At 43.5% G+C, this 24,727-nt stretch overlaps 1 protein-coding gene across 1 annotated transcript in view; it reads right to left on the bottom strand.

Moving 5' to 3' along the window:
* LOC124034033 (kremen protein 1-like) overlaps positions 1-24,727 on the bottom strand; it is a 116,061-nt gene that overhangs the window by 79,969 nt on the left and 11,365 nt on the right. The window contains 2 exon segments of the mRNA XM_046346717.1: positions 4,678-4,706; positions 4,708-4,841. Of these exon segments, the coding sequence (XP_046202673.1) occupies positions 4,678-4,706; positions 4,708-4,841 (163 nt within the window).

Raw genomic sequence — 24,727 nt, 5'->3', positions numbered from 1 at the left:
CTTCACACTGAATAGATGAGCGATGGCATTTACGAGTGGCTCAGTCACACAGTCACGCCTCTTTTGTTATTGCCTTGCCCTTATCCTGGCTGGCATTTCCCTCGAACAAGGCTGAGTGAATTAGGGAGTGGGAGAGAGAATGTAAGGCTTCCGTTTTTCAGTCTCTCTCTTCCCTCTGTCCCTTTTTTTTCTCTCTCTCTCTCTCTGTCTCTCTCATTTCAATTTCAATTCAGTTTCAATTCAATTTCAGTTCAAAAAGGCTGTATTGCCATCAGAAACACGTTTATATTGCCAAAGCAAGTGAAATAAACAATCAGAAATTATCAGTAACCTTATACATTCTCTCTTGCTCTCAATTCAATTCAATGGGCTTTATTGACATGGGAAACAGATAGTATGGTTACATTGCCAAAAAAGTTAAAGAAACAATTTCAAAATGAACAGTAAACATTACACTCAAAAAATGTTTCAAAGGAATATATACATTTCAAATGTCATATTATGGCTATGTACAGTGTTATAACAATGTGCAAATAGTTAAAGTACAAAAGGGGAAATAAATCTGTTTTCACTTTTTCATTATGGGGTATTGTGTGTAGATTGCTGAGTCCCCAAAAAATATTTAATACTTTTTAGAATAAGGTTGTAACAAAACAAAATGTGGAAAAAACAAAGGGATCTGAATACTTTCCAAAGGCACTGTACTTACTGTAAGTATCAAATGTAAACATAATCGCTAAAATGTAAAACTTTACATAATTTCAAATTACACATTTTTCTGTCCTGCTGAGCATTCCAATTGTAATGAGTACTTTTGGGTGTCAGGGAAAATGTATGGAGTAAAAAGTACATCATTTTCTTTAGGAAAATAGTGGAGTAAAAGTAAAAGTTGTCAAAAATATAAATAGTGAAGACATACCCAATAACACGACTTAAGTAGTACTTGAAAATATTTATTTTACATAGACCTTTCCTGAAGTCTAATAGCCTCATGGGTGGAATGCTATTAATATTTTTAATAAATTCATAAATAATAAACATTGTGTTAAAAAAAGCAGAAAATCCGGTGTTTCTATGTCAAACAAGGTTTGCTATATTTCAGTCTTCTGTGTTGTATATAAACTGTAATATTGTGATGCAAACTCAAAATCTGACATGGTACAGGTGTCTACTTTTATTAAGCCCGTAACAATGTGTGTGAGGTGTATACTTTTGTTTCAAAGTATATTTGTTTAAGACTACCAAGAATCACTGTGTGTGACCCTGATTTAGCCCACTGCAGCAAAAGGTTATTAAGTACACCACTGGACCTATGTGAGTGTTGTCTGTGAATGCAGCTAACAGCAATGTCTACTAGGCTATGGGCATATGTATGGGAGGTTATGGGCCTATGATTGTGAGTGTTGTATGTAAGTAAGTAGGGCTGTGTGAGTTAATATTAGTCATTTAACAGATGCTCTTATCCAGAGTGACTTACAATTAGTGCATTCATCTTAATATAGCTAGGTGGGACAACCACATATCACAGTGTTGTGTTGTATTTGAGTGTAGCTGATAGCAATCATAGGCCTATGAGTGTGGTACATAAGTAAGTATGGCTGTGTGAGTGCTGTAGCCATGTAAGTGTTTTATATGAGACTGACAGTGATGGCGGGAATTGTGTTTTCCAGACAGCCCAGACACAGTGGTGTCCCCTGGCATGCCCTGGATCAGTGGGGTGAGGAGGACTTTGCTTGTACAAACTCTTCAAGCGTGGTTGGCTTCCCGTGATGACAAGGATAAAAGGACCGCCACCATTAAATATTCACACGTGAATGTCTGAGAGGGGCAAGGGGGGAAACAACCCCACACCCCCAAGCACACACGCTCATACACACACACATTTACACATGCACGCACGCACACACACACACAAAAACATCTGAGAGGGAATCTCTCCCATGACTTCTCAGAAGCATGTCTCTATGTGCTCTACTTCTAAAGACTTGGTTGCATTTTAAGAACAGTCTGCCTAAGTCAATCACATCATACACCATGCTGCATGCACCAGAAGTGACATCACTACGTGTATCTTCAGACAATAACAGGAATTTAACATCTCCTTGCTGTGTGATTTTATTGATGTGTTGTGTGAGTACACTTTCTCATGTAAATAAAACCACGGCAGATTGAACAGAGTAGGGAAGAAATATAACAGGGAAAGACAGAATGGGGTTTCTGTTGTAAAGTGTCTAAACAATGTTCAGAGATACTAATAGTGAGGCTAAATGCTAACAGACAAAGCTAACTCCACCAGCGCCAGCTTCCAGCATACTAATAGTGAGGCTAAATGCTAACAGCCTAAGCCAACTCCACCAGCCAGCTTCCAGCATACTAATAGTAAAGCTAAATGCTAACAGGGTAAGCTAACTCCCCCAGCAGGCTTCAAGCATACTAATAGTTTTTAAAGTTTTTTTATTTCACCTTTATTTAACCAGGTAGGCCAGTTGAGAACAAGTTCTCATTTACAATTATTATTATTATATTATATTATTACAACTGCGACCTGGCCAAGATAAAGCAAAGCAGTGCGACACAAACAACAATACAGAGTTACACATGGAATAAACAAACGTACAGTCAATAACACAATAGAAATAGAAAATCTATATACAGTGTGTGCAAATGGGGTAAAATTAGGGAGGTAAGGCAATAAATAGGCCGTAGTGGCAAAGAAATTACAATTTAGCAATTAACACTGGAGAGATAGATGTGCAGAAGATGAATGTGCAAGTAGTGATACTGGACTGCAAAGGAGCAAAACAAAATTATAACAATATGGGGATGAGGTAGTTGGATGGGATATTTACAGATGGGCTATGTACAGGTGCAATAATCTGTGAGCTGCTCTGACAGCTGGTGCTTAAAGTTTGTGAGGGAGATATGAGTCTCCAGCTTCAGTGATTTTGGCAATTCGTTCCAGTCATTGGCAGCAGTGAACTGGAAGGAAAGGCGGTCAAAGGAGGAATTGGCTTTGGGGGTGACCAGTGAAATATACCTGCTGGAGCGCGTGCTACGGGTGGGTGCTGCTATGGTGACCGGTGAGCTGAGATAAGGCGGGGTTTTACTTAGCAAAGACTTACAGATTACCTAGAGCCAGTGGGTTTTGAGACGAATATAAAGCGAGGGCCAGCCAATGAGAGCATACAGGTCGCAGAGGTGGGTAGTATATGGGGCTTTCCTGACAAAATGGATGGCACTGTGATAGACTGCATCCAATTTGCAGGGTAGGATAGATATACTGTAGGTCTATTTCAGTTTGGGTCTAGAGTGTCTCCCCCTTTGAAGAGGGGAATGACCACGGCAGCTTTCCAATCTTTGGGGATCTCAGACGATACAAAAGACAGGTTGAACAGGTTAGTAATAGGGGTTGCAATAATGGCGGCGGATCATTTTAGAAAGAGAGGGTCCAGATTGTCTAGCCCAGCTGATTTGTAGGGGTCCAGAATTTACAACTCTTTCGGAACATCAGCTATCTGGATTTTGGTGAAGTAGAAATGGGGGTGGCTTGGGCAAGTTGCTGTGGGGGGTGCAGAGCTGTTGACCGGGGTAGGGGTAGCCAGGTGGAAAGCATGGCCAGCCGTAGAAAAAAGGTTATTGAAATTCTCAATTATCGTGGATTTATCGGTGGTGACAGTGTTTCCTAGCCTCAGTGCAGTGGGAGGCTGGGAGGAGGTGCTCTTATTCTCCATGGACTTTTCAGTGTCCCAGAACTTTTTCCAGTTAGCACTACAGGATGCAAATTTCTGTTTGAAAAACCTAGCCTTTGCTTTCCTAACTGCCTGTGTATATTGGTTCCTAACTTCCCTGAAATTTGCATATCGCGGGGGCTATTTGATGCTAATGTGATATGCCACAGGATGTTTTTGTGCTGGTCAAGAGCAGTCAGGTCTAGAGTGAACCAAGGGCAATATATGTTCCCAGTTCGAAGTTTTTTGAATGGGGGCATGCTTTTTTAAGATGCTGAGGAACCACTGACTGACAGAATGAGGTCAACATCCTTCCAGGTTTCCCAGGCCATGTCGATTAGAAAAGTCTGCTCGCTGAAGTGTTTTAGAGAGCGGTTGACAGTGATGAGGGGTGGTTGTTTGACCGAAGACCCATTATGGATGCAGGCAATGAGGCAGTGATCGCTGAGATCCTGGTTGAAGACAGCAGATGTATATGTAGAGGGCAGGTTGGTCAGGATGATATCTATGAGGTTGCCCGTGTTTACGGATTTGGGGTTGTACCTGGTAGGTTCATTGATAATTTGTGTGAGATTGAGGGCATCTAGCTTAGATTGTAGGACGGCCGGGGTGTTAAGCATATCCCAGTTTAGGTCACCTAACAGAACAAGCTCTGAAGATAATCAATTCACATATGGTGTCCAGCTCACAGCTGGGGGCTGATGGTGGTCTATAACAAGTGGTAACGGTGAGAGACTTGTTTCTGGAAAGGATCATTTTTAGAAGTAGAACCTCAAATTGTTTGGGCACAGACCTGGATAGTGTGACAGAACTCTGCAGGCTATCTCTGCAGTAGAATGCAACTCCGCCCCCTTTGGCAGTTCTATCTTGTCGGAAAATGTTATAGATATTATAGTGAGGCTAAATGCTAACCCAACTCCTCCAGCTCAGGCTCCAGAGGGGGTCTCACCTGCAGTAGTTGTGGCTGCCAAGACCCCCCCTCTCCGTTGGGGTACTTGAGGGTGTTGTAGGGGTGCTGGAAGGTCTCATTCCAGAAGAGGCATGGCTTGCCCCCAAGGAGGCTCGTCTGGTTTTGGCAGCCCCTGTAGTCCCCTCCATTGGCTGTGTAACATTCTGGAGAGAAAAAGAGAGAGAGGGAGAGGGGGAGGGAAGGAGGGAGGGGGGGAATTAGGGAAGGAGGGGGGGAATGAGGGAAGGAGAGAGGAAGAGAGAGAAGGGAGAGAGGGGAGAGAGAGATTTAACAAGTGTTCACTGTGTTTGGCATTTAGAGAGAAAGATCTATTCTGATAAAAATCCAAAGCTTGGCTGAGTTTTTTTCAGTCATGTTTTCACATCAATGTAGTGACCTAGTCTGTTGTTAATATTGGGCCAAAAGAGTAGGCTTAAATTATTAGCGTTTTACACAAATAGGATACAATCGAAATAACTGTAAGTCTTGGAACAGTTGTGTTTTTTACCCAATTTTAGATTCTAAAGATGGCCAAATGTGTTAGATAGCTAGCGTGAGATCAATCACACAATATTGTTCCAATTAATGCCCTCCAAATGTGAAGGGTCTTGAGAAACCCACTATGATGTATACAGTAAAAAACACAGGCATGGTTTGAATTTTCTGTCAAATTGGACGACAACCATATGGAGACAAGAGAGAGAGAGAGAGAGAGCGCAAGAGCAAGTGAGAGAGAGAGAGAGAGAGAGGGCAGAGAGAACAAACTAAAGCACAGTTAAACAACTTCATCTCCACTCTAACACTCAAGCAAAACACAAAATGGAGAAAATAAACACTTTTTTTCTCAGACAACAAAAGAAAGAGTAACCAAATTATCACAGCCAGTGGTGAAGGGAGTTTCCCTGGGGCTCAGAGGGAGGGAGGAGGGTCTCTGGTCTGGCCAGCACAGACACAGGCCCTGTCTGAAAATGCATCTTAAACTCGCATCTACTTGAGGTGCAGTACAGTGAAGTATAGAGCGAAGCTCTGTCACTTGTACTGTCCACCCTGCTTGCAGTGAAAGGCATATGCCCTGAGAGATAACGCTATGATGTCGGTCTCTCTCTGCTTCCCCTTTGGAGTCTAAAGTTTAAAGCTCATTTCCTGTTCCACAGCATCTAGGGTAGAACATCATTCAGATCAGTCTATCCCAACAGTGTTGTCTATACACCCTCGTGAAGCAGCCCTGTACAGCTCGTTTACCGGCCTGTTTGGGAAGAGACAGCAGCATCACAGAGCCTTGGAAGGACTGTTCCCAAAGTCACCCACGCAACTCAGGCCTAGATGTGTTAGTTCACAGACGAAGGAGTCAATTAGTCCTACCACTCGGTATTGGTCTCCCCTGATTCCCGTTTTCTCCTCAAGAGACCCTTACCCAGTCCTCCATAAGGCGGATCTATGGAAGAACACAGAGCAAAATACAGCAGAAACTAAATCAAAACGACTTCAGTCATCCAGTGTTGTCTGTATGGAGGTTATGGGGGTTTGATATCTGAAACACAACTTGTCTGAAGTCATTCCTTCTATGTCTCGTGCCAAAAGTAACAGGAAATGCATACAAAGAAACTCCAACAATGTATTCGGCACTAATAATCACGTACAATAGTTTCCCTCGTGAAACACTATGTTCTTGCAGAAAAACGAGCTGCCTCCATGTCAAACCAGGGGAGGCCTCCAGTTGCTTTCAGTGTCATGTAAAAGTGGGTTTTAATTAAAGACATTTAGGGCAGGCGCAATTGTTCGGTCAGCCCTATCCACGATCCATCAGCGGTATGACAGACTGACAGGCTTCACTGCTCGTAAGGAGCTGAGGGGTGTAGGGTTTCAGTCATTATGAAGCTACTCCATTGTCTGTGAACTGTAAACAGCTCCTCACTCCCTCAGTGAATTAGTTCTGCCAGTGTCTAGGTCTGCGTGGCTCAGTATCAGCCAAGCATCATAAATATACCTAGAGACTAAAGTGAAGGGGAACGAACATATATTCATAAAAGTAGCAATCCGGCTTTATAGCGTTAGGAGACGTGTCACACTCGTATGGGGAGTATAGAGAGAATGTAAACAGAAAGAGATTAGCATCAGCGATCAGTCTGGCGTTCAGAGAACAGATTAGGCGGTTTACGTGGGATGATTGTGTGTGTGTGTGTTTATTTTTAATTTTACCTTTATTTAACTAGGCAAGTCAGTTAAGAACAAAGTCTTATTTTCAATGGCGGCCTAGGAACAGTGGGTTAACTGCCAGTTCAGGGGCAGAACGATAGATTTGTACCTTGTCAGCTCAGGGTTTGAACTTGAAACCTTCCGGTTACTAGTCCAATGCTCTAACCACTAGGCTACCCCGCCGTGTGTGTGTGTGTGTGTGTGTGTGTGTGTGTGTGTGTGTGTGTGTGTGTGTGTGTGTGTGTGTGTGCGTGTGCGTGCGTGTGCGTGTGCGTGTGCGTGTGTGTGTGCGTGTGTGCGTGCGTGTGTGTGTGTGTGTGTGTGTGTGTCACAGGATTCACACTGAGCAGTGTGGAGAGTTTGAGGGCCAGTTCCAGTGCGTTTATGAGTCACTCATATCCCAGAGCAATCACGTCAAGGGTGCTATACTCTCCACTCCAGTCATCTTAGACAGACAGCAGTACCTTGCAGAAAGCGTTGAGGCAGAGCCTTGCATGACAAACAGGCCCCGTGTCGGTCCTTCAAACTAGACACGCACACACACACACACACACACACACTAGATTGAAATTGAATCGACTGATGTTATTGTGCCTGCTTTACAAAGCAATAGATCAGAAGAGAAAAGGAGAAGAACCCAACGTGACTTTGTGAAATGTCTCCTATTTGTTCAATTTTTGTGAAAGTTTACTGTTTCAGTGTTCAGTACTTTGGATACTACTCCTGCTGTTGGCAGTCATGTCCCTACTATGGCGAAGCTATCTAACCCTTCCAGGACGAGACGGTAAATAAGACAGTGTTTTCCTAGCGGCCGGGCCAAGGGCTTGATGTGGTCTGAAGGCACCATTTGCCTGCGGTGGGAATGGGAAGTAGTGTATCTGCAGGGACTCAGAGATAATTGAGGCCATCTTAAAGATGAATGGAGTGTTTAAAAGGCCTGCGGAGGAAGGGAGGGAGGGATACCATGCACATGTCCTTCAAAATGAAAGTTCCTCCCGCTATAGGATGAGGATATGAAGAGAGATCCAAAAGCTGTGACACAATCCATCCACTTACTACAAGGTCTCCATCCGAAATGGTACACTATTCCTTATTTAGTGCACTACTTTTAACCAGGACCCATCACAAATTGTGCTCTATATAAGGGAATAGGAAGCTATTTGGGACATAATCCAGCTGTCCTCTTCCCTCTGATTGGTGACTATCACCACCTCAGCTCCCCCCCCTCTCTGTCAGCATGTGACCATTCCACTCATGTCACATGACAAGGGCCTTTCTTGTGGTTGCATCACAGCCTGATGGGAAACAGAACCAGAGACCATGACCGCATGAGAGAGAGAGAGAGAGAGAGAGAGAGAGAGAGAGAGAGAGAGAGAGAGAGAGAGAGAGAGAGGGGGGAGTAGAAAAAAAAAACCATTTAAATACATGCAAGATCCTCAAATAGAAAAGTCCGGGAAGAGGGAGGAGTAGAGGAGGATGGAGGACTCGCCCCAAACCCCAACCAGCAAAGTCTTGCTCTCGCAGGATACCACACAAACCCAAGAAGTCTTAAAAAAGGAAAGAGAGGAGGATAATTCACTGAGAGCTAATCGCCCTGTTATTATATTTGTCGGGATTTGTGGGCTAATTACTTCCATACTAAGACTTCAAATAGTGCTCGTGGTGAGTGATGGAGAGAGAGAGAGATTGAGAGAGGGATATATAGAGAGGGGAAGAGAAAGAGAGAGAGGGGGGAAAGAGAAGGAGAGAGAGAGAGAGAGAGAGAGAGAGAGAGAGAGAGAGAGAGAGAGAGAGAGAGAGAGAGAGAGAGAGAGAGAGGGAGAGAGAGAGAAAGAGGGAGAGAGAGAGCTGTGCCTGCCTGCTTGTGGTCATGTGATTTCATTGGTAAACAAAACAAACAAGCAGACAAACAAAGGGTGTTTCTCTGTAGAGAGCTGCCGGGTCACGCTACTAATACAGCACTGTGTTGTTGTGTTAGCTATGAGCAGGGATGAAACAAAGCGCGAGATAATTACATAGGTCTGGTTCTCCTCTGATTTAAGGAGCTTCCTCCATCCCTCTCTATATCCCCCCATCCTATCCATTCCGCCATCTTTATTGCAACCCAGTAGGGAGTAACAGAGGGACAACCATGAGGACTGACTGTAGGACTGACTATATATATATATATATATATATATTTTTTTTTGTATTTATTTAATCTTTATTTAACTAGACAAGTCAGTTAATCACAAATTCCTATTTACAAAGATGGCCTATAAAAGGCAAGAGGCCTCCTGCGGGGCCGGTGATTATTATTTTTTTTTAATCAACACGACAAGAGAGACAACACAACACTACATAAAGAGAGAACTAAAGACAACAAACATAGCAAGGCAGCAACACATGACAACCAAACATGGTAGCAACACAACATGACAACAACATAGTAGCAACACAACATGGCAGCAGCACGGTAAAAGATGGTAAAAGCACAAAACATGGTAAAAGCACAAAACATTATTGGGCACAGACAACAGCACAGGGCAAGAAGGTAGAGACAACTATACATCACGCAAAAGAGCCACAACTGTCAGTAAGAGTTTACATTTGAGTCTTTGATTGAAAAAATTGAGTTCTTTTTGATATTTCAACCTGCATGTCCTGATCGCGTCTGGTGTGGATGGACAAAAATCAACATGCGTATGCCCGTTCTAACATGCGTATGCCCGGTTCTCAAGTGAAAAAAATTGAATGAAAACGATTAGTCTCTGGTTAAAAACACCCGCCCGCCTGCAAATGCAAGTAGATTTTGGCATTGGTGGGTAAAGATATCTATTTCACCAGCCAGGTTGGCAGATGGTCAGGCCTCCACAATGCGAGCATTTCACTTGCATTTGTGAATAAAAATAGTCAAGTATGATCACATTTCTAGTCAAATAAATTCTACATTAGCTGTTCTTCAAAGTATTTTCCATAGCTGGTAAATTGGGTCAAAGAACTATGAAACCTACATAGCCTATTCCACATTGCGCTGCAACAATGCCTGGCTGGGGGGCTGTGCACATGTGAAGAGCTTAAAGATTCATTTTTTATAAGCACAGTGCACAGACATACAAGTTGGTCTAATTTACTTGAAACAAAATACTATTTACATTGTTTTGTTCACAAGCTAGGTTGATTTCCTATTATTGAATTTCAACTGCTAGGGAAAGGAGAAGACAAAGCTTCTCTACTCGTCAGACTCAATCTCTCAAGCACGACTGGAGTCGCGTTAGGACCCCAGGCATGGAGTCATTGCTGAGGACCAAAACTAACAAAAACGTCACAAAATGTCGTCATAACATATGCACCAACCATCCCAAACTGTTTAGGCTGGGAAGCATGCAGAGGCCTTCAGTCCACACTTCCCTGTTTATGAAGCGCGTGACAAATAGAATTTGATTTGAGGAAGGCACCGCATGGCAGAGGGGGAAAACATATTTTTACAGGTATACTGCAGGGCTGTGAAGTTTTATGCAAGTACAGTAACGTATATCCCATGAGGTGTTTTAGATACAGTATTCCACTATGGGATATCAGTGGTCTAGACTAAACAGGTTTCAACTGTGACTAAACAGGCAAGATGCTCTCATCCTTGCAAGGGTCAACAAAAGTGTGAACCTGGATGAAAAAGATAGACTTGCTACAACATCATTGAAGAGAGTCTTATTCCCACATAAGTGAGAGATGCCCCTTCACTACCCCAATGTCTTCCTCCAATATAATGACTCGTTTCCTTTAGAGCCATTGTCCTTCTGTTTTGTTAGTGACCTGAGTAAGGGAGCAATAAAACCATGGAAACCCAATTTAGCCCTAAAATAGCTTCAGCACTACCCCGAATACCCCTCACACACACACACACACACACACACACACACACCCCCAGGCCACCACCTCACCTACCTACCCACAAGTCCAGGGGAATCCTTGCCAAAATGGAATCAGTAGCATCTATAAAATGTGGCTGCTTCTCGTTCTAACGTGCTCCTCATTATTTACTTCTACTCACCCCGTAATGGGAAGAGATGAGTGTAGCCTTCAGTTCTCTCTCTCTCTCTCTCTTGTCGGGATACAACATGCCGATCGAAAGAAAAGCTTAAAGAAACAAAAGTTGCCTCAAGCTGCTATTTGGCCTTCAATTAAAGTATTTGACTGATGTTGGAGAATCTATCAGAAAATAGATTAAAGGTGATAAAGTATCTACCTTTAAAACAATCACCACAGGGGTTTGGAATGATGTTTGACAGAACACAGCAGCACAGATGGACTGAGGGTACAGCTTGGTCTGGGTGACGCGTCCCGATTGTCAAATCCATGCGAGAAAGTGTGGAAGTCAAGTGCACACTTTGGGTGAATGGGGGGGATGAGGAAGTGAAAGATGGGACTTATACACTGACTATGACCTGAAGGAGGACGTTGAAACAAAAGTGGAAAGGAAGGACCTGACATGTGTGAGGACGAAATGCCAACAGTTTCAGTGAGACAAAGACAAATATGAAAATGAAGGCATATTTTCCAAACATGATTGAAAGGGTATTCATTTCCTCACCTGCTATTACACACACACACACACACACACACACACACACACACACACACACACACACACACACACACACACACACACACACACACACACACACACACACACACACACACACACACACACACACACACACACACACACACACACACACACACACACACACTTCACCTCTGCCTGTCTCTCTCCATTACTGTATCTCAAGCTAGTTAATCTGCCATGTCCCAGGTCTCTAAGTGGACTAAGTAGACAAGGTTAGCAGGTTAAACAAATATAGAGGAGGATATGTCCATCCTGCTACACCATTCCCCATACTCAACACATGCTCCCGGTGAACTCACTCTAAACCAATTCTGACACCAGAGTAAACAAGGTGGAGATGAGGTTAGGGGGAGAGAGGTGAGGGGAGTGAGTGTGAGTGTGTGAGTGAGTGAGTGAGTGAGTGAGAGAGAGAGAGAGAGAGAGAGAGAGAGAGAGAGAGAGAGAGAGAGAGAGAGAGAGAGAGAGAGAGAGAGAGAGGGTCTCAGTGAAACAACATGGGGCCGCAGCCAGGGGCCGCATTTATAAAACGGACTTACAATCAATTTTGATTTTAAGTATGATTACGCAGAATAGCACATCTAAGTAGTTATTTATAAAACCTTACATTGACGTGGAAATGATCTTATCTCTACTCAAAGTCTAGACTTGACGTAAGTGATTTTCCTACTGGTTATGTAGGGGTATTGCAGTTTGGGACGCATATGCGTCCAAACCTGTGGTGAATTTTGCATTAGCTTTATGAACAATTTGTTAGGGATTATCAATTAAAGGTGTTAGGAATGAACTGCCAGACGCAAGGTGTTTTGAATTAAAAACAGGATGCGATGTTCTATAAATTGTGTGTCAAATTAGAAAAAAGTAACCATGGCTGTTCTGGCGTTACTGGAAGACATTGAAAATCTGTGCTTTTAGAAAGGGAGAGTTTTCAGAGACCGGAACGACTTTGCGCACGATGATCCATGGCTTATAAGTCCAATGGTCTATCGTCTCCCAAGAAATGTTCTGTTAGATTTGTGCGCGGATTTAGTCCCTAATCTGGAAAGGAAGACACTCTGTAAATCAAGCCATATCCATATATGTCCAAGTACTGTCCACTCTGGGATTCCTCACTCCTGGGACATTCCAGAGGGAAATGAATGACAGGTTGGGTATATATATCACAGCCATCATTCAGCCACAAGTGATCGAGGCGATTCTACACATATTGTCCATGAGATCCCCATTTAGTTTCCCATTTACACCCTCATTTCATTTCCCAGGGGTCGTACTGTAGGTGCAGTTGACTGCACGCATCTTACCTTACGCCTGTAGATAAACATGTATATGTCAACAGGAAGAATTTCCATTCATTTAATGTTCAGATCATCTGCGATACCCGTATGCAACTCCTCAATGTGTGCTCCAAGTGGCCAGCGTCTAACACTGACGGTTTTACCCTATTAGGTGATCGGGGCTATCCACTGAAAAAGTGGCTTCTTGCTCCCTTTGCCGATCCCCGAACAGCAAAGGAAATGCGCTGCATTTTGGCGCACGGCAGAACAAGGACGGTTGTGGAGCGCACCGTCCGATTGCTGAAGGGCCACGTTGCCTTGATGCATCAGGCGGAAAACTCCTCTACAAGCCAGAGAAGGTCATTTCATTTCATAAAAATGCAAAACTTTAATTTAGTTTTAAAATGGGTCAACTTAAAGCAACATATACCAACATTTTATATTTAGCATTTTATTGAAATTGCACACCCAAATATCTGGCCAAATAGCTGAAAAAAGTTTTTATTTTGGCCCTACGGTTACTGAGATCCCTTTGAAGCTTGTTCATTTTGCAGCATTGCTAGTGTAAACGAATGGAATCAGCTGATTCCTATCATTTCCACTAGCACTGCAACAAAATGCGAACAGATTTCAAGGAGACATCTCAGTAACTGTAGGGCCTATTAGCAGTGCAAGTTTGTTTGACAAGAACATTGGGGTGTGCAATTTCAAGCCTAAATATCAAATGTTGGCCTGTTTTAAGAATGAATGGCTTCCCTCCCCAATCAAAGGTGACACGCATCATACTGGCCCTGAGAGATGGTATTGAAATGGATGCGGAGATTAGAATGGACCCCCAAGAGCCTCCTAACCACCCCACCCAATGGAGCACCTGCCCCGGCTGACGCAATGAGAAGGAGGCGGCAGCTCAAACAGAGATTGGTGGTAAGAAACAGAATGCCAGACAATATACAAAGCATAGGTAAAAAAACCTATGTTCATGTTGTGGAAAATGTTCAACAATTGCATTATGTAAATGAATCAAAACCCTGACTAATTCTTCCGATTTCAGTCACAATCTGCCCAACCAATGTGTTCAACTCGTTCTGGGTTTGCAGGACTGAGGCGGTCAACACGCGAACTGTAGACGTGGACACAGATGTGGACGGACCCTCAACACCTGTGGCCAAACCTTCCCCCTCACTCCTGGCACCTGCTGATTTGGAAGCCTCTCACACATTATCCCGGGGTGGAGGGCGCATGGCTGCAACACAGCTTCCGTTGGTGGAGGGGACACACCTGCCAATTAATCCACGCGTAAAACGGTCAACCAAATAGTTTCTAGTCATCATCTCTCATCCTTCCATGCTTTTTCTTCTCTGCACTTTATATTGCAATTGGCAGCTTTCCTAAATTAGGTGCATTACCGCCACTGACCTCGCTCGACTTTCAGTCACCCACGTGGGTATAACCAATGAGGAGATGGTACGTGGGTACCTGCTTCTATAAACCAATGAGGAGATGGGAGAGGCGGAACTTGCAACGCGATCTGCGTCAAAAATAGAACTGATTTCTATTTTAGCCCTTGGCAACACAGGCGCTAATTGGTGCGCACGAGCAGTGTGGGTGCAATAATTGAATAACAGATTTCTAAATGTATTTTGCAACGCGAGCAGTGTAGTCAGCCTGTAAGGCACATTCAGGTGGCGTCCATTTCAAGTTCATTTGAGATTTATAGATCACAGGTACGTAAGTTACAAATGGGCTTCTTAGTATCTTTTATGAATACTTTATAAGATACTTCTTAGTATCTTTTATGAATCGAAAGTAAGCACACCGTCGGTAATGACCTTACGACTAAGTTCAAGTATACACCTAAGAACATTTGTATAAATGAGGCCCCGGGACAGAGCAGGAGAGAGGGAGGGAGACCGAGAGAGAGAAGCTCGGTGAAGTTGCTCTGTTCCAAGGTACACTATTAGGGCGTTAAGGAAAGATCCATCTGAAATCATAAACCAAACCGTAAATTAAGCGGGTGTACAGAGAGCAAAGAAGACACGGTGAAAGAAAGAGTCAATGGGAAAGAGAAAAACAGAGAGATAGGATGAGAGAAGAGAGAATTAGACACAGAAAAAAATGAGGCAGTGAGAATGAAACAAAAGGAGAAGTAGTGGCAGAGCACAAAAACGCGAGAGATAGAAAACTCTTTATTTATTGTTAGAACTGCTTTCTTCAAAACCCTCATTCTCTCCATGTTGCTCCAGTGAAGTAACACCTGGTTGATTTGATTACCTATTGTTATGTTATGACCCACCAAGCCAAGGCTCATAAAAAATGTACAGCAAACAAAGACAAAGCTAGCAAGCGTCTAGCTAACATACACCAGACCAGCCAGGTCTCAGCTCAGAGCTCCAAATGCCATTCCAGATGAGCTCTGTGGTGCAGTTACGTGCTGGGCCCCTATACCAGCAAACAAACAACCAATGTAGGGCTTAGAGAGAGAAAAAAAACGGGCCTGTTTAATTTGTCTGCTAGGAAGGAAGGTAATGAACACACAAACACAACCACACGCACACACACGCATATGGGTTCTTAGTACTATCGGGGATTGGCTAGCTTTGGGATCTATGGCTGTGATATGGGACATGGCAGCCCACTGTTGCTAAAGTCTGTTCAAGAACTGCATTGGGGTTTTCTCTTCTCTTCTTCTCTTCCTCTATTCTTCTCCTATTCCATTCTTTTGATATATAAAAAAAGAGGGAGTAAAATTATCCCTACACTAAATAACACTCAGGCTACATCCCAAAATGGCACCCTATTCCCTTCACAGTGCACTACTTTTGACCAGGGCACATAGGGGTGCACTATATAGGGAATAGGGTGCCATTTCAGAGGCAGCCTCAGAGATGTGTGATACGCAGATGCAGTGACAGAACATGCATTAATCTGTCTCTAATAACCACAGCATTCTCTCTCTCTCTCTCTCTCTCTCTCTCTCTCTCTCTCTCCCTTCCTCTCTCCTTCTACTCTTCAGACGGGTGCAATTTTAATCAGCCGAGCAGCGATGGCGACAGTGTTTTAAGTTGCATCCAATGTGGAGGACGGGGGTACTCAGACACACAGACTGCATTGTTCCAACTTCCCAGTGGAGTATGTCATTGTGCCCATGTCATTCATTTATTCTCACCCACTCTTGACTGTACTGCCAGTGTAATTCCCCAAAGGATGTCCGCCCACTGTGTGTGTGTCAGTCATTCTAATCTAGGCTGACCAGCGTGTTCCAGACTTTCAAAGGCAGCAATCATTGTGCTAAATAATTCATTATAAACTGGGTGGTTTGAGCCCTGAAAGCTGATTGGCTGACAGCCATGGTATATCAGACAGTATACTATGGGTATGACAAAAAATGTGTTATACTGCTCTAATCACATTGGTAACCAGTTTATAATAGCAATAAGGCACCTCGGGGGGTTTGTGGTATATGGCCAAAATACCACGGCTAAGGGCTGTCTCCACGTTGCGTCGTGCCTAAGAACAGCCCTTGGCCGTGGTATATTGGCCAAATGCCACACCCCCCTCGGGCCTTATTGCTTAACTGTAAGCCTGTGGTATCTACAGTACAGAACATTAGGGTGACTTGTTGTTCATTTCCTGGCATTCTGAATGAAAGCAAAAAACAGCAAGTCAATCCGTCATTAGCTTCAAACAATAAAATGTTACAGTAGAAATGCAAACACATTGATCCATAAGCTTGAATGTGTATCCAAAATGTGAGGTCCCACAGGTATCTTTGTGAACTTCAACTCTCCTTCCTCCCTATCAGAGACACTTTCATCTATCTCCAGGGATCTCCCAAATCCCTCTTACTCTAGCCAAAGCCTCACTGCAACATCGCGAACACACCTCACAAAGAGAGAGAATGAGCAAGTTATTTTTTATTTATTTATTTAACCTTTATTTAACTAAGTGAGTGAAGTGAGTGAGTGAAAGAGGGAGAGAGAGAGAGAACAGAGAGCGGCTAATAGCTGCACACACATGCCCCTGAAACAGCTCAAAGCCAGAGCCTCCTTACCCCAAACCACATGTAATTAACATACCAGACATGCCAGCCAACATGAGCACAAACAGGACGATCGAAAACAGGTGTGTTTCAAAACAAAGACCCCCTCCTTACCTCTCTCTCTTTTCTCCCTCATCTCCCTCCTTCTCCTTTCCTCTCTCTTTCTGGGCCCCTGCTTGATTACAGGCCCAAAGGAAGATGGGGCCGGACTGGGAGGATAAATAGAGGGCCTGAACTGAGGTGAGTCAAGTGTGACCTGGCATTCAAGTGCTCTCAAAAAACAATTTAATCACTTACAGTACCAGTTAAAAGTTTGGACACACCTACTCATTCAAGGGTTTTTCTTAATTTTTACTATTTTCTACATTGTAGAATTATAGTGAAGACATCAAAACTATGAAATAACACACATGGAATCATGTAGTAACCAGAAAAGTGTTATTTTATATTTTATATTTGAGATTATTCAAAGTAGCCACCCTTTGCCTTGATGACAGCTGAATGAAATAATAAAGTCATCAAATAAAACAAATGTAATATACAAAACACCTGAATTTTTTAAATAAAAGTAATGTGAATAAACTATGATTAATAATTGACAGAAGCAGTAATGGACAGTCACTACCATCATGGGACGTTAATTCATTGTTTTATTCTGTGTTGTTACCGCATTCAACCCACATTATGCATAGTGCATTTCATGTTTAAAAAGAAAATCTAAACCCCAAAAAGTTATTTTTATATAATCAAACCAAAACGACCTCAAAACGCAGTAATCGCTCAGCACTACTGTTTCCTCAAGAACATGTAACGATAACACTAATACAGATATTAATATACAATATTATAAGAACGTTATTGATGTCGAATGAAAGAGAAGCAATGAAGATTTAATGTAACCACGCAAAACCGAAGGGGGAAAGAGAGAATTACGGTGAACTTCCCAATATGTTGTCGTAAGAAGTTTGACAGTTTGAGAACCGAAGTGGAAGTAGTAAGGAGGACGTCGTAATGCCAGCTTGGCATTCTGGGTAGCAATGATTGGAACATCTGCAATAACCCAACATCCGGCCGAGTGCCAACTCGCCACAGTGAAATAATATAAAATCAGCTTGTGAGTTCTATAGCCAATGGGCTTACTTTGGAATAATTGTTCTTCAGATGAGATCAGAAGTGGGATGAAGTGCCGGCTGGAAATTTGACATAATTTGATCAAAACGTCTAAGTAAGGCTTTGAGTCATGTGTTTTGATTAGGCGTAATTGGAAAAGACCAACATTGGATTTTGTTCACCCTTTGGGCATATGACAACATTACATAGACTGCACTTCATAGCTGCACTTAAGAAACCTGGAGAATTCTAGAGCCATGTAGAACTCAAGAGTTTTTCTAGCTCCATAGTTTTAGAACCCCGTGTTCCTATAGCTCCATAGTTCTAGAACTTAATGTTCCAAGTTCAAGAACTATTCGTTTTAGAACGCTTCGTCAGAGTGTTGTGGGAGCAGCGGGTCCACGTGGAACACAAACATGCCCCATCTGCCTCCAATGACTCTTTTCTAGCAGCATGGAGCTAGTAGAGTGTGAGTGGCAAGCACATCAGAAAAAAGCCCTGCATGTTTGTTTTGCCGATCTTTGTAAACTACAGATGGAAGTCTTGGCTGTCCCTTCTGCATTCCTCCGACTGCATCGTCACATATTGCTTCTACTCCAATTGGATCTGAGAAAAAAACGAGAGAAACTTTGCTATGATGGTGAGAGAGCGGTCCGAAATGTCACTCTTATCTCTCTCCACACTAAATTCCCCCTTATCTGAAACATTTTATAAAAAGGACCACAACAAAACACATTCATCTGTACTTTGATTTCTTTGATTTTCTCTAAATGCATTTAATGCCTGATGTTTTATCTTCCTGTTTGCCCCGGTCAGCCAACGAGCGAAGGGTGCAATACCACCATATTAAAAGGACAAAAGACCGACAGATAACCCGTGAACAAAACACACAACACCAGGACACAAAAACCAATGCACAAAAGCTTCCACACAACTTAGGGTTGCAAAGCTACAGGTCATTTACCAGTTATCGGAATCTAATCTGGGAAATTAACAGAAAATCTATGGCAATCAATCATATTTGCGTAACTTTAAAAAATGGATTCATACATAGTATTCATTTCTGTGTCCGTATTGTCCATGAGTTTCCAGTAGACAGAACATATGGTTCAAGAGACAATAGCCTAATTCATGAAAAAAAGCACCTAATCAACAATGGCATTATTTTATATTAACTCTACAACTCTTCTAACTACTGACTTTTTTCACAACTGCCACCAGTTTGACGCCAAAACATTTACAAAAAATACAGTTGAAGTCGGAAATTTACATACACCTTAGCCAAATACATTTAAACTCCTGATAAAAATTCCCTGTCTTCGGTCAGTTACGATCACCACTATGTTTTAAGAATGTTTTAAGAATGTGAAATGTCAGAATAATAGTAGAGAGAATTATTTATTTCAGCTTTTATTTCTTTCATCACATTCCCAGTGGGTCAGAAGTTTACATATACTCAATTAGTATTTGGTAGCATTGCCTTTAAATTGCTTAATTTGGGTCAAACGTTTCGGGTAACCTTCCAGAAGCTTCCCCCAAAACGTTGGGTGAATTTTGGCCCATTCTTCATAACACAGCTCATGTAACTGAGTCAGGTTTGTAGGCCTCCTTGCTCGCACACGCTTTTCAGTTCTGCCCACAAATTTTCAATGGGATTGAGGTCAAGGCTTTGTGATGGCCACTCCAATACCTTGACTTTAATGTCCTTGAAGTATCGTTGGGGTTATTGTCCATTTGGAAGACCCATTTACGACCAAGCTTTAACTGATGCCTTGAGATGTTGCTTCAATATATCCACATAATTTTCCTTCCTCATGATGCCATCTATTTTGTGAAGTGCACCAGTCCCTACTGCAGCAAAGCACCCCACAACATGATACTGCCACCCCCGTGCTTCACGGTTGGAATGGTGTTCTTCGGCTTGCAACCCCCCCATTTTTCCTCCAAACATAACGATGGTCATAATGGCCAAACAGTTGTATTTTTGTTTTTATCAGACGAGAGGACATTTCTCCAAAAAGTACAATCTTTGTCCCCATGTGCAGTTGCAAACTGTAGTCTGGCTTTTTTATGGCGGTTTTGGAGCAGTGGCTTCTTCCATGCTGAGCGAAATTTCAGGTTATGTCGATATAGGACTCGTTTAACTGTGGATATAGATACTTTTGTAACTGTTTCCTCCAACATCTTTACAAGGTTGATTTGCACTTTTTGCACCAAAGTACGTTCATCTCTAGGAGACAGAATGCATCTCCTTCCTGATCGGTATGATGGCTGCGTGGTCCCATGGTGTTTATTGTTTGTACAGATGAACGTGGTACTTTCAGGCGTTTGGAAATTGCTCCCAAGGATGAACCAGACTTGTGGATGAAATACATCCACAGGTACACCTCCAATTGACTCAAATTATGTAAATTGGCCTATCAGAAGCTTCTAAAGCCATGACATCATTTCCAGGAATTTTCCAAGCTGTTTATTAAAGGCACAGTTAACTTAGTGTATGTAAACTTCTGAACCACTGGAATTGTAATACAGTGAATTATATCTGAAATAATCTGTCTGTAAACAATTACTTGTGTCATGCACAAAGTAGATGTCCTAACCGACTTGCCAAAACTATAGTTTGTTAACAAGACATTTGTGGAGTGGTTGAAGAACAAGTTTTAATGACTCCAACCTAAGTGTATGTAAACCTCTGACTTCAACTGTACATATTGACATAGTCAAATAAATAAGTGTGTAAAAAATATAAAGAATATTTCAATTTGAGACACTCATATTAAACACCAATAGTATTCACTAAATTGGTTTATATGTAGGATAATGTTTCACAGCTTTGTCATTAAATGTTTTATTTAAAAATCATCCTAAAGCTAACTCTCTCTCCTCTGCTCTCATCCTTCTAGACCTATCGGCTGCCTTCGATACTGTGAACCATCAGATCCTCCTCTCCACCCTCTCCGAGTTGGGCATCTCCGGCGCGGCCCACGCTTGGATTGCGTCCTACCTGACAGGTCGCTCCTACCAGGTGGCGTGGCGAGAATCTGTCTCCTCACCACGCGCTCTCACCACTGGTGTCCCCCAGGGCTCTGTTCTAGGCCCTCTCCTATTCTCGCTATACACCAAGTCACTTGGCTCTGTCATAACCTCACATGGTCTCTCCTATCATTGCTATGCAGATGACACACAATTAATCTTCTCCTTTCCCCCTTCTGATGACCAGGTGGCGAATCGCATCTCTGCATGTCTGGCAGACATATCAGTGTGGATGACGGATCACCACCTCAAGCTGAACTTCGGCAAGACGGAGCTGCTCTTCCTCCCGGGAAGGACTGCCCGTTCCATGATCTCGCCATCACGGTTGACAACTCCATTGTGTCCTCCTCCCAGAGCGCTAAGAACCTTGGCGTGATCCTGGACAACAAACTGTCGTTCTCAACTAACATCAAGGCGGTGGCCCGTTCCTGTAGGTTCATGCTCTACAACATCCGCAGAGTACGACCCTGCCTCACACAGGAAGCGGCGCAGGTCCTAATCCAGGCACTTGTCATCTCCCGTCTGGATTACTGCAACTCGCTGTTGGCTGGGCTCCCTGCCTGTGCCATTAAACCCCTACAACTCATCCAGAACGCCGCAGCCCGTCTAGTGTTCAACCTTCCCAAGTTCTCTCACGTCACCCCACTCCTCCGCTCTCTCCACTGGCTTCCAGTTGAAGCTCGCATCCGCTACAAGACCATGGTGCTTGCCTACGGAGCTGTGAGGGGAACGGCACCTCAGTACCTCCAGGCTCTGATCAGGCCCTACACCCAAATAAGGGCACTGCGTTCATCCACCTCTGGCCTGCTCGCCTCCCTACCACTGAGGAAGTACAGTTCCCGCTCAGCTCAGTCAAAACTGTTCGCTGCTCTGGCTCCCCAATGGTGGAACAAACTCCCTCACGACGCAAGGACAGCGGAGTCAATCACCACCTTCCGGAGACACCTGAAACCCCACCTCTTTAAGGAATACCTAGGATAGGATAAAGTAATCCTTCTCACCCCCTCCCCCTTAAAATATTTAGATGCACTATTGTAAAGTGGTTGTTCCACTGGATGTCATAAGGTGAATGCACCAATTTGTAAGTCGCTCTGGATAAGAGCGTCTGCTAAATGACTTAAATGTAAATGTAAATGTAATTATTTCATATATTTTACATGTCATAAGGCCACACAGAGGGCCAGAGGTCATTACAGATACCTGTGATCATCTGAAGTACCCAAAAGGGCCACTAGATGTCTTGTGACAGATTACATAAAATCCTTGAAATATAAACTTGTAAAGTTTCCAGTATTATACCCTCCCTTTGCAACCCTAAACACAACACATGAAGGAACTAAACCAGAGATCATCACCAGCCTTTTTAGCCCCCTTTCTTTTGTGTTTACCAGGCCATCTCCAATGTCTGGTCCTGACTTGTGAAAGTGAATCCTTATCACTGCGGTTTGTCTGTGAGTGTATGTTTCACTGTGGTCTGTGTGTGAGTGTATGTTTCACTGTGGTCTGTGTGGCTCTAGGAAGCTCCTCTGTACAGAGAATCAGATGTCTCCGGTCAAAGGTAGCGAGAGGGCATCCCAGTCCCACTACCATGCCTGGGAAAGAGGATCCATTACAGGGATCTATTGAGGATCTAGTTTCATGGCATCGGCCGCGTGTGACCGCCCCTGGTTGCTCGGTCGGCGCTGGGAACGGTGATGGTGCCACAAACTGACTATTTGACACTGGGGATATTTGGAAACACACACACACACACACACACACACACACACACACACACACACACACACACACACACACACACACACACACACACACACACACACACACACACACACACACACACACACACACACACACACACACACACGTTCAACCTACTTGTTGTTCATCTCAGAGAGGTTGGATGTATTCACCTCAAGAACACTAGGGATGTGTCCCAAATGGCACCCTATTCCCTACAAGTGGTATACTTTTGACCAGATCTCTATGGACCCTGGTCAAATGTAGTGTGCTATATTAGGAATAGGGTACCATTTGGGACGTAGCTTGCTCTCTGTTCCAGCCCTGCTGCTGAGGAATGACAGGCTCAGCCTCTCTAAATACACACACACACACACACACACACACACACACACACACACACACACACACACACACACACACACACACACACACACACACACACACACGTTCAACCTACTTGTTGTTCATCTCAGAGAGGTTGGATGTATTCACCTCAAGAACACTAGGGATGTGTCCCAAATGGCACCCTATTCCCTACAAGTGGTATACTTTTGACCAGATCTCTATGGACCCTGGTCAAATGTAGTGTGCTATATTAGGAATAGGGTACCATTTGGGACGTAGCTTGCTCTCTGTTCCAGCCCTGCTGCTGAGGAATGACAGGCTCAGCCTCTCTAAATACACACACACACACACACACACACACACACACACACACACACACACACACACACACACACACACACACACACACACACACACACACACACACACACACACACACACACACACACACACACACACACACACACCAAATTAAATCCCAGGCTCTCTAAATAAATGGAGAGCAATTTCCCTCCAGCAGGGGCCAGTGCCTCAACTTGGCTTGGCTTGATCTAGGTCCAGCAGGCATTTTGTGGCCGAAGAAGCAAATTGTCACCTTTCCCCTCCTGCAGAAGCAGGGAACACCCACTGACATTGGACAGCAGGGATCTGTAGACAGGCCAAGTGGACAGGGATAAGTAGTAGACAGGACATGGGAGATAACAAGACAATGTCTGCACATCTGTACAACATAGGGAGTGGACACAGCTAAATGGACAGGATACAGATGTGAACAAGGCAAGGAGAGTACAGGACAGACAGGGAGTTGACGTAGTAGTGGATTGGACACAGAAGTGTGCGAGATATAACAAGGACAGGGAGAGGACACCACTGAGTACACTGAACATAGACATGACTTAGCTAAGTGGACTAGTCAGAGTTAAGTGGATTGTGGGAAGGGGGATTGCATTACAATATCTATATCTATCTACTGAATCTAAGTTATGTGTGAACTCAACAGACACAGTGATTTATGGAAGTGGACCTTGGAGACCCACAGGAACATCTTGGTTCCAGGACCTGGTTTTACGACCCAGGTCTTACCCTGTAAGCCGTTTAGCTGTGAGCCAGTGATATCCCATTGCAGCGCACTGAATCTCTGTCAATGGGTTTGAAACCTGACCTGACAGGACAAGAGGCCTTGATTTAGCTAGCTGTCTGTCTGCCTCCCTAATGGCATCCTTTTCCCTACACAGTACCTTTGACCAGAGCCCTATATGGACCCTGGTCAAAAGTGGCTTACTATAGTTGTGGTCACCAGCTGAGGACCAAACACAACCCTTGTATAAAAAGACTGGAGTTCACAGGACAGGTCATGCCCCCCCCCCCCCCCCCCCCCCCCACACACACACACACTTGCACGTGCATAGACAAACACCAACACATACAGGTCATGCCTCAGTCTCACACACAGTAGCAATTGCAATTCTATATCCTGACAATGTATGATTGGTTTTCGGCCCTCAAAACTGGAACTATCACAAAAATGCATGGTTGGGATTCGGTGCTGGTCTGGTGATTATTTTGAATAAGCTCCCAATCTCCAGTGGGTTATGATGTTGGAACCATGTTATACGTTTACACCAGAGAGAAAAGTAAACAGTTCATTTGCCCTTAATAATACAACTATATGAAATATTTATTAATAGTATTCTAAAAGGGGAAGCA

This window comes from Oncorhynchus gorbuscha, linkage group LG04 (genome assembly GCF_021184085.1).
Source record: "Oncorhynchus gorbuscha isolate QuinsamMale2020 ecotype Even-year linkage group LG04, OgorEven_v1.0, whole genome shotgun sequence".
NCBI lineage: Eukaryota > Metazoa > Chordata > Actinopteri > Salmoniformes > Salmonidae > Oncorhynchus > Oncorhynchus gorbuscha.
The sequence above is the reverse complement of the archived record's forward strand: the minus strand, read 5'-3'. Positions and strand labels throughout refer to the sequence as shown.